At 38.2% G+C, this 13,638-nt stretch overlaps 1 protein-coding gene across 3 annotated transcripts in view; it reads left to right on the forward strand.

Moving 5' to 3' along the window:
- CACNB4 (calcium voltage-gated channel auxiliary subunit beta 4) overlaps positions 1-7,971 on the forward strand; it is a 196,149-nt gene extending 188,178 nt beyond the window's left edge. For 2 of the 3 annotated variants that reach the window (XM_039494873.1, XM_039494874.1), the window contains one exon: positions 186-7,971. In XM_039494873.1, coding sequence (XP_039350807.1) covers positions 186-446 — 261 coding nt within the window. In that variant the 3' untranslated portion in view covers positions 447-7,971. The remainder of the gene's footprint in view (positions 1-185) is intronic. The other variant, XR_005586227.1, reaches the window with a different exon arrangement.
- The last annotated feature ends 5,667 nt before the right edge of the window (positions 7,972-13,638 follow it).

A 13,638-nucleotide genomic window follows, 5' to 3' on the forward strand; every position in this document is an offset into this window, starting at 1 on the left:
CTCATCAGTTTTGGGAATCAGACTATTCTCACATCCATCTCCCATCGCAAATAAATTTTAGTATTAAAAAGGAATTACAAACGTGGATGGATTCTGAAGGACCTCAAACTGAGGCTCGCAACTAACTTACAAGAGGTGAAATAAAATTGTATCTGTATTAATCCTTACATTCTTTACATTTTTAGAGCCAGCGTATGAGACATAGCAACCACTCTACTGAGAACTCTCCAGTTGAACGAAGAAGTCTAATGACCTCTGATGAAAATTATCACAATGAAAGGGCTCGGAAGAGCAGGAACCGCTTGTCTTCCAGTTCCCAACACAGCCGAGATCATTACCCCCTTGTGGAAGAAGAGTACTCTGACTCTTACCAGGACACTTACAAACCCCATAGGAACCGAGGATCGCCTGGAGGATATAGCCATGATTCACGACATAGGCTTTGAGTTTAAGAACCTGGGGAAAAATAGTATTCATTAGCTGACAACTTGCCATAACATAGCTAGGAAAAACAAATCATCTTAATTTAGCAGGTGTAACACGGTTTTACTGTAGTTACAAGCTGCTGCCATTTGATGCTTAAAAAAAGAAATTCACCATGCCCTGATGTTTAGGAGGAAATTAGCTTGCCCAATCATATTGGATTTTTTTTTTAGTACAGCATTTGCATTTATAGCAGTACCTTTTTTCCTCGTTAGATATTCAACACATCAGTTTGTAATTTAGGGTACTTATCAAAGCACATATAAAACAATTTCCTGTGCTGGAAATTCCAAATGACCAGTTCCAGTTGGAACCAATTTATAAACCAATTCTTGTTGGAATTTGGGGGAACTGACTGGAAAGTCGACTTGAACAAGTTGCAATCAATTGTAAAAAAAAAAAAAAAAAAGTGCAGATGAAGAAATAGAAAATTAACCACTATCAGCCAAAAATCAGCTACAATATTTGTTTTCTGGAAGCTAAATTTACGCTCAAGGTTAGAATAAAAACATTTTAATGTATATTCACTTTTCCTGAATGGCTTTTTCAGACTAACCAAATGTAAACCATCTGCAGTGCCAAATATCACAAATTAATGCAGCAGTTACAAAGTACTTTCCTGTTTGAATTTTTTTTTAATTTTTTCTCCTGATACATACGTTGCAGCAATTTTTTTTCTTTTGTTTAGTCAGTACTGATACTTTTGTTGCGGTCAGTAATGATGATATGAACTTCAGCAACATGGAAGAGACTAGTAAGAATATGAACAAATCCAAGCCAAGCAGGAATGAAAAGTGTGAGAATACATGTCTGATCTTTCTTTGGTTCATCATCACAAAATCCACTATCAAACAGTAGAGATATGATACTTTTTCTCCCATTCTCAATGTTCTGCCTTGTCAAATGGAAATTGATCCATTCTTCCAACAACACATGTACAGCATGTACTGTATTTACATTCCCACACAATTGAATACCTTCAGATTACATTTTTCAGTCTCCCTCTTTGAATGTCTGAAAATTCCAGAATCACACAAGAACCCTCCATAACCACATCATTTAAATTTTTTTTGATAAAAGCAGATTTTTTTTCAAAATGTCAGTAAATTATAAAACAAAGGTTCTGAAAGATACAGCTTGCAATAAAAACAGAATAGAGTACCAGAGAAGGTCTGCTCACTAAAATTATAGAGCTGACATTTTTAATTCAAAGAACTATGATAAAGTCTTTGGAGATTTTGCTGCCTTACTTCTAATGAACACTGCTTTTCACATACTGACTCTTCAGTTTTTTTTAATGGATACATTTATATAGTTAGACCTTATATCTTACATTATCATTGAAGCCTTAGATCCAATATGATTGAAATAATTATTGTAATTGACCATTTTATACAACACACTGGTGTCTTTAAGCATAGACTCTTTCTAAAACACCCCAGACACTGCATGCATTTTCTAAAATTGACAGAACTATGTGTAAAATATCATTTTATGCTGGTTCATGTCAACGCTGTTTTTTGAAAATGAAAGTAATTAAGTTTTTATATTTTTCTCTTTCTTTCCCAAAGCCTCCTGAGAGGTAGGCTATAAAAGCATGTAGCACTAAACAAATTTCCTGAACATTATGATATCTTCTACTTTCTGGACCAATTAACAAAGATGCTTTTGATATTTTTCCCCGCTAGTGAGCCTTGGTATCTGCTTGGTGATGACAACTAGAAATGTAATTCACTGCATATCTGGTACAACCAAAAATAATACATGTCTCTAGTAGCAAACGATAGTGGATGCAACTCTGGCTTTTTGGACAGGTTTACTGCATAAAAGACACCTTTAATGATCAGTCACTAGATGATTCAGTTGGGCCAATTGTCAACAATTAAAACTTGCATCCACTGGAGTAATAAAGTTAAGAATTAACAAATAGGGTCAGTTCCTGCTGCCCTTTTTCAGGTTAAACTCCTATTGATCTCAGTGGGAGTTTGGCCTGAGGAACTAATGCAGGATCAGCCCCCATAGTGGGGGAATATGCTGCCATTTCTAATATTTTATGCTATAGCACAGTGGAACATTTTCCAATAATATTTACAAGTCTTTGTTACATGTACAGCACACATCTGCATGAAACAGAAGGTATTAGGCAAAACATTTTTCTATAGGCTTTGACAGTTTCTTTTTGTGTGCATTAAAGTATTAATTGCAAAGAATGCATTGAAATGTATAAACCTAGATTAGACAGCTGTTTATCTTTATTCTATAGTAGGATTAGGAATCACATCATTAACTGCTTGAAGATATTTGCATTTTATGACAGGTAGCTGCAACACCACTAACATTTTCCAGTAAATGAGATTATTGCTTTATCATTTCAGAGACAAAAATGTCATTTATTTTTAAAGCCTTTTGGAGCCTTGTTTTAAAGTCTTCCATGTCATGCTAGTAAAGGGAAAGATCCCCAGAACACACATGCACAAAATCCACCTACTGCATTGTCTGAAGTGCCAAAACCACTTTTGTTTAACATTCTTATGAAAATAACCTGTTGAAAGGAGTTGTGTATATGTCTAGAAGGAAAATTTTTAATGTTTACCTTAATTCTGCAGGTTTATTTAAAGTTTACCTTCCTTTTTTCTATGATTTATATCCCCTCATTCTAATACTTAAATATCATCAAAGTTTGCTTGTTTTGTTTTGCTTTTGTTTTGCAGGGAGATATACTCTGAAAGTATACGTTTATATCAAATACTGACAGGAATACATTTCATTGTGAGTAAATGCTATTGGGAATCTTTCTTTTAGAAATATTTTTTAAAAAACAAGAAAAATAAGAGCTGCAATGCTGATTAAGGCCATTTAAATTCATAGTATAAACCATGTATTAGAACTTCTACAATGTTAGCCAGCCATCTTGTGTGGTTTTTTATGCAATGGCTTTATGTGAAGATGTGAAATTAATGTAGTCCTGAATGAGTAGGAATAAGACTAATTTTCCAATCCTGCTATAATTTCTCATGATTATTATAACCTGATTATAGTAACGATCAGGGTTCTACTGCTACGCTCCAGTATATACACAAGTATTTATTTAGAAATGTTTATAAAATGTTGATGGTTCTTCGTTATTTTTATGTTTTTATTTAAGACTTTTGGGGTTAATGATAATTTAGGCACTGATAGACTATGCTGATATGACAATCTCAGTGACATGATCATCTAAAGACAGACAGTATGCTTCAATGCATTCATTTGCCTGACTGTAATTGAAGAACAAATTAATTTTAAAATATGGTGCATATTTATAAGAATTGTAGTTGTTCCCCTCGAACTTGAATTATTATTTTTTAATTTTACAGATTTTTTTCATCTCTTTTGCTATTTATGTAGTTGAACATTTTCCCCATGGGACAGGCAGTTGTAAATTGGGTACATTTTATGACTGATACAATATATTAGAAAATTATTCTTTAAAAAAAAGAAGATAACTAAAGCTGTTTTGAAGTAATTTTAACTGAAACACTGTGGGCCATATCATGCCATCATTTTCTAAACAAAACTTTCTGTTGAGTTTAGTGGATCACTCTGCTTAGAAATCCATGTACATTATGACCCTAGGACCTAGATTTTGCCCTCAGAAGTTAGTTTCCCATTGAAGTCAGTGGAAGTTGCACCCTGACTACTTATTTTTGTGCTCAGTAAAGCAAGGGTAAATTTTGTAGCAGTAGCTTTTGCTATTTATGCTGCCTCTTTGCTAGAGAACATTGAGCCTGATTCTGATCTCCCATATTTCTGACTTATACTGATAAAGCCAGATATAAATCAGGAGCACCTGAGATTAGAAAAATTCCCAATGTCTTCAGTAAACACACACCAATAAATCATATTCAGAATGTTAGTGTTGGCTTTGCTGCAAGTGGAAATACACTTGACTATGGGCTGGTCTACACTACACAGCTAGGTTGACATAAGGCAGTTTATGTTGACCTCCTTATATCAGTGTCTACACTACAGCCTTCCTCTCTTCAGTGTAAGTGCCCTACTACACCAACATCATAACTCCATCTCCACCATAGGCATACGGTCCATGTAATTAGGGTGATGCCCTGTCTGTGTAGACATTGTGTCCCTACATCCACTGTCTTGTCAATTTCACAGCAGGAGCCATGAAACTGACAAGAAAGCCTCTGCTCCTCTGGAGAGCTGGGCGGCTGGACCCTGCTCCCAGCTGGGAGCCAGGGTGAGAAGCCCAAGTGTCCCCCCACCCGCTCCCTGTGAGGAGCTTGCCTGACTCCCAGTAGGGAGTGGGCAGCAGGGGGATAAGAAGGGCAGATGGACTCTGCTCCCTGGTACCAAGAAGACATGGGTGGCTTCCCCCCACTCCCGGCGGGGAACAAGGAGTAGGGAAGGGGGAGCCTGTGGAGAACCCAGGAGATTGTGGGGCAGCCAACCTTCTGGCAGGGAGCTGCTAACGGAGCTGAGAGACTGGGCTCTCAGCCCCCCACACTGCCCCTCTTAGGTTGGTGGAAGTACTCCTGGTGAGGACACGCACCACCGACCTAAGAAGGTTATTGGGGACATGCACCACAGCAGTAATTACTGTGATGGCTGTAAGTTGACCTAATATAGGTTGACTTAGGTTTGTAGTGTAGACATACCCTGTATTTTCCCCCAGGTTTTAAAGCTTCTTTTACAACTGATGTTTGGGTATTTCATCCTTTCTTTGCTCCTTGCTTTTTAAGCTAGTGTTTGTGAGAATAAAGATTGCAAGTAGGGAGGAAAGTAATGTTAAGAACAAGAAACTACTGGAGAGTGAGTGCTTATGGCAGTTCTTTTCTGTGCCACAAGCTACTTGCTTCTATAGATAATGGTAGTTACTGTAGAGGTGCACAGGTCCATAACTTCAAATTCAGTTCAGTTTCAGACAAATCTTCAGAATTCACCTTGGTCTCAATTCCACATCATTCTTTGAACTTCCCTGGGGTTCACAGCCCTCACTAATGTTCCTATGTATCATTCTCAGAAGCACACACTTAATAGTCACAATATCTTATTGTATAGTTACTTGAGTAAGCTAGGGCAATTGGCTATTTGATCAGTCCATTTGCTTTATATAGGAATAAATTAAATTTATCCCATGCTCATATATTGATTTCTGGATTCAGCAGTCATGAAACCTGGCCATGACTCCATGTTGTTCTTGAATTTTTTTAAAGCAGAGTACACACATCCTGACTGGTGAACGAAAAATTGGATGCAAAATTGTGTACAGTAGAATCGGATTTATGCAAACTCCTCTGATCCATTTAAAAAAAACCCGTTGTTAGAAAATTGGTTGTTTCCCAACTTGCACGATTAGTTTGGATAAATGGATTCAGCTATAATCTATTTTGCTCCAGTAATCTCTCATGCCTTTAAATAGTAGTTCAACTGATGATAATGGGGCTACAAAATACAGTTACCTAGCCAAGTCCAAATGTGGTGAAAGCTATCTCCTGCTATCTTTATACCTTATTGCCAAAAGGGAATACAACCTTTGAAGAGCAATCATCCATATTGGCCTTGTTCTATGATTATTTAAGCCCAACATATGCTATATAGAAAAAGAATGGTACATTTTGATAATATCATAGAAAATACTGTATCTAAATGAATGAATTTGGACAAAGGGCTGTAAACTTACCTAGGATCAAAAGTTTGTAATAATTAATGGAGGCAAACATATTTTTCTGATTTGTGGAATATGCTTATGTATACTTCTAGAGAAACTTCCTCCTTTCTTCAATTCCTGTGATCCAAGTGAAGTGTTTTGGGAGAAGATAGAAATAATAATGATAATAAACTTAAAGAGTTTATAATTCTTTTTAGGTACATCTAGTAGCTATTTCCTTTGAAATTATGGTGGCCACGGTGAGAGCAACCATTCACACCTTTTGGCTTGGTCTTAGTGCTGCTTCACACTAGACTTGCCTTTTTGGTACTGCCACTACCATTTTTAAGCAATGAGCTACTGTTTGTACTTTCTAGGGCTGGATCCTGAAAATGCTTACTGCTGACCATCAGGCTTATTAATGTTAAGTTCAGTAATAAGCATTTGCAAGTTCTGGCCTACAGTGTTGCATACTGTTTATCATATGCCTTACAAATATTTTCTGGGACATTATTAAAAAGAGAGCATTCTATTGCTAAAATAACCCTTTGTTATTACTTCTACTCTGTATTACTACTAGAAAATAAAGTAATGTAGCAAGAAATTATATTGTACAGTACAAAATTATAATATATATATTTTTTGCCAATAATATAAAAAATAGAGCAAGGAAAAAAAGCACATTTGTAATAGCACACATTTACAAGAAATCCATGTTACATTTGCCATTGCATTTTTGAAAAAGTAGGTACGTTGTTGATCCAGTTTCAATGGATTTATTGCATTTTCCATCATTTTAACTTGCTGCCTGAAACTTCTCTAGCAATTTATTTTACAGCCTTGCAATTTGCATATGTAATTTGATTTTCCCATGAAATTTTATCCCTCTTCAATGTTAACTCAGTAAAAAAAAATCAGTCTTTTAAAATTAGAAAATTTGTTATACTCATTTCTCTTATTTCTACTCCCAAATTTTGAAATCATATGACTATAAGTAAGGTCTTAATTAGTGCTCATTTATAATTTTTGGCATAAATGACTGACGAATATGCCACTAATCATATTTGTAGTCCAAGGTCTGTAATGAAAATGAAAATATCTCAAACAAAATGACATCCTGGGGCTATAAAAGCATTTTTGCCATTGCATACTATTATGCTATTGGGGAGAGGGGTTGAAATATGTAAAAGCTACTAAAGGGTCCCCACTAGCCCACCTAAAACTTCCAGTGAAATCACCGGGAGCTTTATATATGCAAGGAATGCATGCTCAGGCCTAAAATATGTATACATTTGAAATAGGCATGATTCTTCTCCCATGTACACTGGTGAAGTCAATGGTGTTGCATTGGTGTAATACCAGTGTAGGAGGAGAATCAAGCCAAATAAAATTCTGAATGTGCACTAAAAATAGATATGGCAAAATAATGTGGTGAAAACAATCATCCAAACTCTGAACCATGGTGGACCTTGGGCTATTTACCTCCCAGTCAGTCTCTGATTATTGGCCAAACCTGTTTCCACTGACATTGCAGGGAGCTTTCCCTCTTGCATCAATGGAGGCCAGTTCAGGCTAATTATGGTAGAGAAAATTATTGCCTTTATTAAACCAAAAGAGTACAAATTTATATTTTCTTTGTTGCTGATTTGCCCCTTCCTATTTTTACTTATATAGATACTGTATGTGTAGCATTCTACAAGGCATGCTGGGTAAAATATACTATGCAAATGTGTACAGTGTTGCATGTTTTGCTCTCCCTCTGCTTTAGTGGCTTTCAAGGAAAAAAAAAGTGGTGTTATTTTTGTGAACAGAAACATTAACAAAGAAAATGCAGACCGCATGCGTACAATATCCTAATTTCTATGGATTTGTTTTATGGAATTTAGATGTATAAAAATGAACTGCATTAAAAAAAATTTTCTACAATAAATGAAAAACTATCTAAACATAGTGTTTAAAGACTTTTAGTCTTTTAAGTCTGTTCTTGAACTGTACACACCAGCTCTAATTCTCAAAAATTTTAAATGTATGCGACAAGCCTTCAAAAGGTTGGACAAATGCTCAAAATGATCAACAAAGAACAGCAGAAGATGTTCAAAATTATGTGGGAATTAAACGTGTTTGAAGATTTCATTAACTTCAGATTCAACATTCTGCCTGATATAAATAATGTACAGTTAATAATCAATGAAACTGAGAGAAATGATGCACTGTTCAGGAACATATGGCCCCCAATGCTTGCAACCCAGAAATGCAGCAATTTACTATAAAATCAATCTCTATATTCCATACATTAGTGAAAAACTCCTACTTAAGGCCTAATCCAAAGACCACTGAAGTCAATGAAAAGACTCCTATGGACTGCAGTGGGCTTTGAATTAAGTCCTTGATGTGCTGGTCTATCACCAAAGCTAGTTCAATACACAAGATTAGCAAATTACAGAAGAGTATGTGTGGTATGAAGGACGGACTGTGGGGAGGAGTCGGAGCAAAGCCAAAATACTGTTAATGCTACCCCTGAAATCTCTGTGAGAACTCCTTGTGGAGTTCTTCCCCTGTTGGTCCACTGGGGAGCAAGATTTCTTTCTCCACAGAATAGATTGTGGGGCTGACTTTTCGGGGTTAACCAAAATGTCCAGAGTAAATTGCTACCACTTAAAGTGTGAGGTAATCTCATCTGTGCCCACCGGGGGACGTTCACCTATAACTACCAACTGCAGGCAACACAAGCACTGTGTACAGCCCACTCAGCCCAGTATCCTACCACAAGCCCTGTAAATTGCAGGCTAGCAATTTACATGCCCCCATCTTATTTCATTACAGTGCCCAGTCCCTCCTCTTCTGGACACCCACAACATACACCAATCTGCTGCCTCCATGTTAACTGGCTCCTCCCCCTGTTAACTGGTTTCAGCTCAGTTCAACACTCTCCTTAGCACAAGGCACTGAGACAAGTCTCTAGTAAAACCAAACTGAAGTTTATTTAACAAAGCTTGATTAAACATTCCAATAAAAGCAAGTAAAAAGGTTTGGAAACAAGGTTACAGGTAAACAAAAAACATAACACGCACTCTATACACACGCACATGCAGTTTCTTTTTTTTTTTGTTTAAAAATTTTTTTTAATTCAAAGCAGCACAAATGAGTCATGATCCAGAGGCAAACATGTGAGTTGTGCTCTGAGCTTGTTGATTAATAAAGTGCTGTGAGATTCTGCTATGAAATGGGATGTAAAGTGCAAAATTATATAAATATTATTTTGTATTTCTTCATATTATCCTAGAATAGATGCTAGAGATGGGAAAGATTTATTAAGCCAGTTAAGCCATCCCCTCTGCCAGTTCAGGCTTCTTCCCCTTCATTGCTTTGAAAATCCTGGAAGCCTGTAGAAGAAGATGGAAATAAGAAGGAGCTGTTAGCCGAGCTGCTTCCACTAGTGAGTGACCACTGCATCAGAAGAGGAGAAGAAAAACAGAAGTCACTCCCAGGAACAGAAGCCTCAAAAAGGAACCAGAAGCCATCATCTGGACCAAAGCCTCCATCCAGTGAGAAAGGAATATCCACATCAGAAGTGTATTGGAAGGAAGATCGAGGCATACAAGGAAGAAGGAGATCAAGCAGCAGGAAATGGTCCCCCTGCATTGGGAGGCAATGCAGGGGGACCAGGCAGCATGTACAGTGGGAGAGGAGTACCAGGCAGCAGAGGAGTAGGTGAGAAAGAGAGCGAGTGATAGAGAAGCATGTGCATAGGAACAGAACAGATGGGAGGAGGAAATGCAAAGCAAAAGAAGACTATGATTAGGGTTTTCAAAAATGACACAACACTTATTAGAGATAGCTGAAGTACCTAGATGTTTTCCTATTATTACTCTTCCATGTAAGCAATATTTCTAGTTGCCACAAGGTATTGTGTCAATGCCAACAGGATTGTAACTGGAAGACTGGGTCGGGCAGCAGTCAGTGAGACAAATCCTATTAGGGTGTAAAAATGTTTGAGAATCCCCTGCCTTAGATGACCTATAAAATTATTTTCTGTTTTTAGTGTCTCATTAGAGATGGACAATGTCAAATCATCATGCTGTATCACACATTTAATGCTCTGTATCCATTAAAAATCACCCACAAAAAAGTTTATTTTAATGAGACTACAGATCTTGAAAAACTTTCATTTCTCTGAAATGAAAATATATGCCATGTTAAAGAGTCTCCATCATTGTTGGTCGGTGTTAGCAGGCACAAAAATTGCTTCATGCAAAGCAACTGGATGTGTGTGCTTTTCAGTGGTCTGGAGGAAACCAGTGCAATTGCTCTTGTATCACACAAGTGCAGCAATTTTTTTCATTTGTTGAAGGTAGTCTGGAATATATTTTAGAATTGTTAAATAACCAATACAGCCAGAGTAAGAGGGACAATTGGCACATTTGTCATGTAAAACTTGACGCATTCTCTATGGTACGCTCTGTTTCTTTGTGGCATTCAAGAGATTCTAAAGTTCTTTGGCCTGGTCTACACTGAGGGGCTGGGGAGATCAATCTAAATTACGCAACTTCAGCTATGTGAATAACATAGCTGAAGTCAACGTACTTAGATCAACTTACTCTGGTGTCTTCACCGTGGTGAGTCGACTACTGCCGCTTCCCCATCGACTCTGCCTGTGCCTCTCGCCGAGCTGGAGTACAGGAGTCGATGGGAGAGTGCTTGGGGATCGATTTATCGCATCTAGACTAGATGTGATAAATCTAGACTAGATGCGATGCAGCCGGTAATGAAGACATACATTTCCAAGTCACTTTTAATAAAAATCTATTATAGCACTAAAAAATATTTAGGGGATCAGAAAAACATTGCAAAAATGATGCAGGCAGCTTGAATGAGGGTCTTTACCTTTACATCATGGAGGCCACTTTAAACTCTAGATAAGTAGGGTTTAAATACATGCTCAAAAGTGGTAGAATAAACATTTGATCGACCTCAAAAGTTACAGTAAGTTACAGTAAACATCCAGCTGATATCAAAGTTTGAGGTTTTATTTTAAATGAGAATTGCAAAGATGCTTTCTGAAGTTAAAAACAACCTGTGTTCCACTTTTGATTTTCATGTTACCCACCTATTCATATCTTCCAGTAAATTGGTAATGGTAAATTTACAAAAATCCTGACCTTTTCAGAGAACTCATGGTGTGCTCATAGTTTACCATACCTAGTAACTTTATTTATGTAAACCTACTTACAGATGAGATTTACTTAAACTGAATGCAATGCAAGTACTGCAGAGTGGTCTTACAAATTTGGGCCCTAATGTCAAAAACACATGTATGTTTATAATTGCAGTCAGTAATCCCACTGAAGTGAAAAAGACTACTGATAAGTGTAAAATCACACGTGTGTAACAGGATTAGAGTTTTGGGGCCAAATTGTAGCAGGTTTTATGCATTGGAGCTGCTAAGCAACTCTCAGCCAACATGGGGAGAACAGGATGGAAGTTGTCTATGCATATTCTGTCTCTCTCTATAACCCATACAGACAATTTCATAGGATTATAGAAATGTATGGGTAGAAAGGACTTCCAGAGATTATCTAGTCCATTCACTACACCCTGAGGAATGATTAAGTACACATAGACCATCCTTACCAGATGTTTATCTAACCTGTTCTTAAAGACCACCAGTGACAGGGCTTCCATGACTTCCCTGAGAATCTTGTTTCAGTGCTTAGGGCCAGTGCTTGGACCCTAAATCTCCTTTGGTGCAGATTAAACCCATTACTACTTATTCTATGCTTGGTGGACATGGAGAACAAATTGATCACCATCCTCTTTAAAACCTTTTATATATTTAAAAACTATTGTCATAACCCCTCCTCCCACCTCTTTAGTCTTCTTTTCTCTAGACTAACATGCCCAGTTCTTTCAACCTTTCCTCATAGGTCAGGTTTTCTAAACCTTTGATATCTGTTGCTGTCCTCTGGACAGTCTCCAGTTTGTCCACATCTTTCTTGAAGTGTGGTGCCCAGAGCCAGACATAGTACAGTACTCCGTACAGTACTCCAGCTGAGGCCTCACCACTGCTGAGCAGAGTATATATGACACTGATACAGCCCAGAATGACATTTGCCTTTTTTGCAACAGCATCATGTTGTTGACTCATATTCCATTTGTTATCCACTATCATCCCCATATCCTTTTCTGCAGTACTGCTCCCTTGCCAATTATTTCCAGTTTTGCATGTATGCATTGATTTTTTTCCTTCCTAAGTGTACTACTTTGCACTTGTCTTTATTGATTTCAGACCAATTTCCCAAATTTATCAAGACTATCTTGAATGCTGCTCCTGTCCGCCCAAATGCTTGTAACTCCTCCCAGCTTGATTTCATTTGCAAATTTTATGCATTTTGTCTATTCCATCATCCAAGTCATTAATGAAAATATTGAATAGTAGTGGACCCAGGCTAGATCCCTGCAGTACCCCATTTGCTATATCCTTCCAGTTTTATAGTGAATTATTGTTGTACCCTCTGCAAAAGAAACTGTAGAAAGGCATTCTAAGTCACAGCTTAGGGGCAAATGGTATGGTCACATGTTTGTGAGTGTAGTTACCTGAGATACCTACACGGTCAGTGCAGATTGCTGCTGGTCATACTTACAAACATTATCATTACTTTTAAAGCATGTAAGTGCAGCAAGTGGGTTTCATTTCTATCCCTACCCTGATCAGAATCCAGCCTTTAGAATTTTACTCTTCAATTGTTCCATGGTAACTCAGAGCAAGAAACAGAGCTAGTACTTTCAACCACACACATCCAAAAATCATTAGGCCCCTAAGTATCTTCAGATCAGCTTAAAAATCATGATATTTTAAAGATAATGCATTTGACATTCTTTTTATATGCCTTGTTTTTTTGAGCCCTTAGGGTTCATATTGTCAAGATTCTTTCCACAACCACGAGGGCTGGGAACCTTATTTTCTTTAAAATGAAAACTGAGATTCTCATGTAATCACGTCACTCCAGAAAGTTGGGCTTTAAGAAAAACACCCGAACACTCAAAGACTTGATTCAATCAAGAGTTGGCAACGCTGCCTTTCTCTTGTCTAGTCACACTGGGTGCTTTTTGCAGCATGGCACTGGTGGTTTTGGGCACTCATGGCATGGTGGTGGTTGGCAGGGAGCAAGGGGTAGACACAGCAGCAGCTAGGGGGCGAGTGAGGGACAGTCATGGTAGTGGTCTGGGGCAAGCACAGCGAGGTGGCAGGGAGTGAGGAGAGGCAGTCGTGGCGGTTGGCAGGGTACATGGGGCAGTTACAGAGGTTAGAAGGGGACGGTTATGGCGGTTGCCAGGGAGGCAGGCGGTCACGAGCGCTGATAGACGCGACGCTAGGCATGGGGGACGGCGGCCCCAGTGGCGCTGCTGGGGGGGCGGGGTGTGGGTGCAGTAAGGGGCGGTCCCTATGCGGCCCTGTGGCTGGCGGAGGCCACACGCCCATTGCCCTGGATCGGCCCCGCCCGCAAGGG

The sequence above is a fragment of the Mauremys reevesii genome, linkage group 11 (genome assembly GCF_016161935.1).
Source record: "Mauremys reevesii isolate NIE-2019 linkage group 11, ASM1616193v1, whole genome shotgun sequence".
NCBI lineage: Eukaryota > Metazoa > Chordata > Testudines > Geoemydidae > Mauremys > Mauremys reevesii.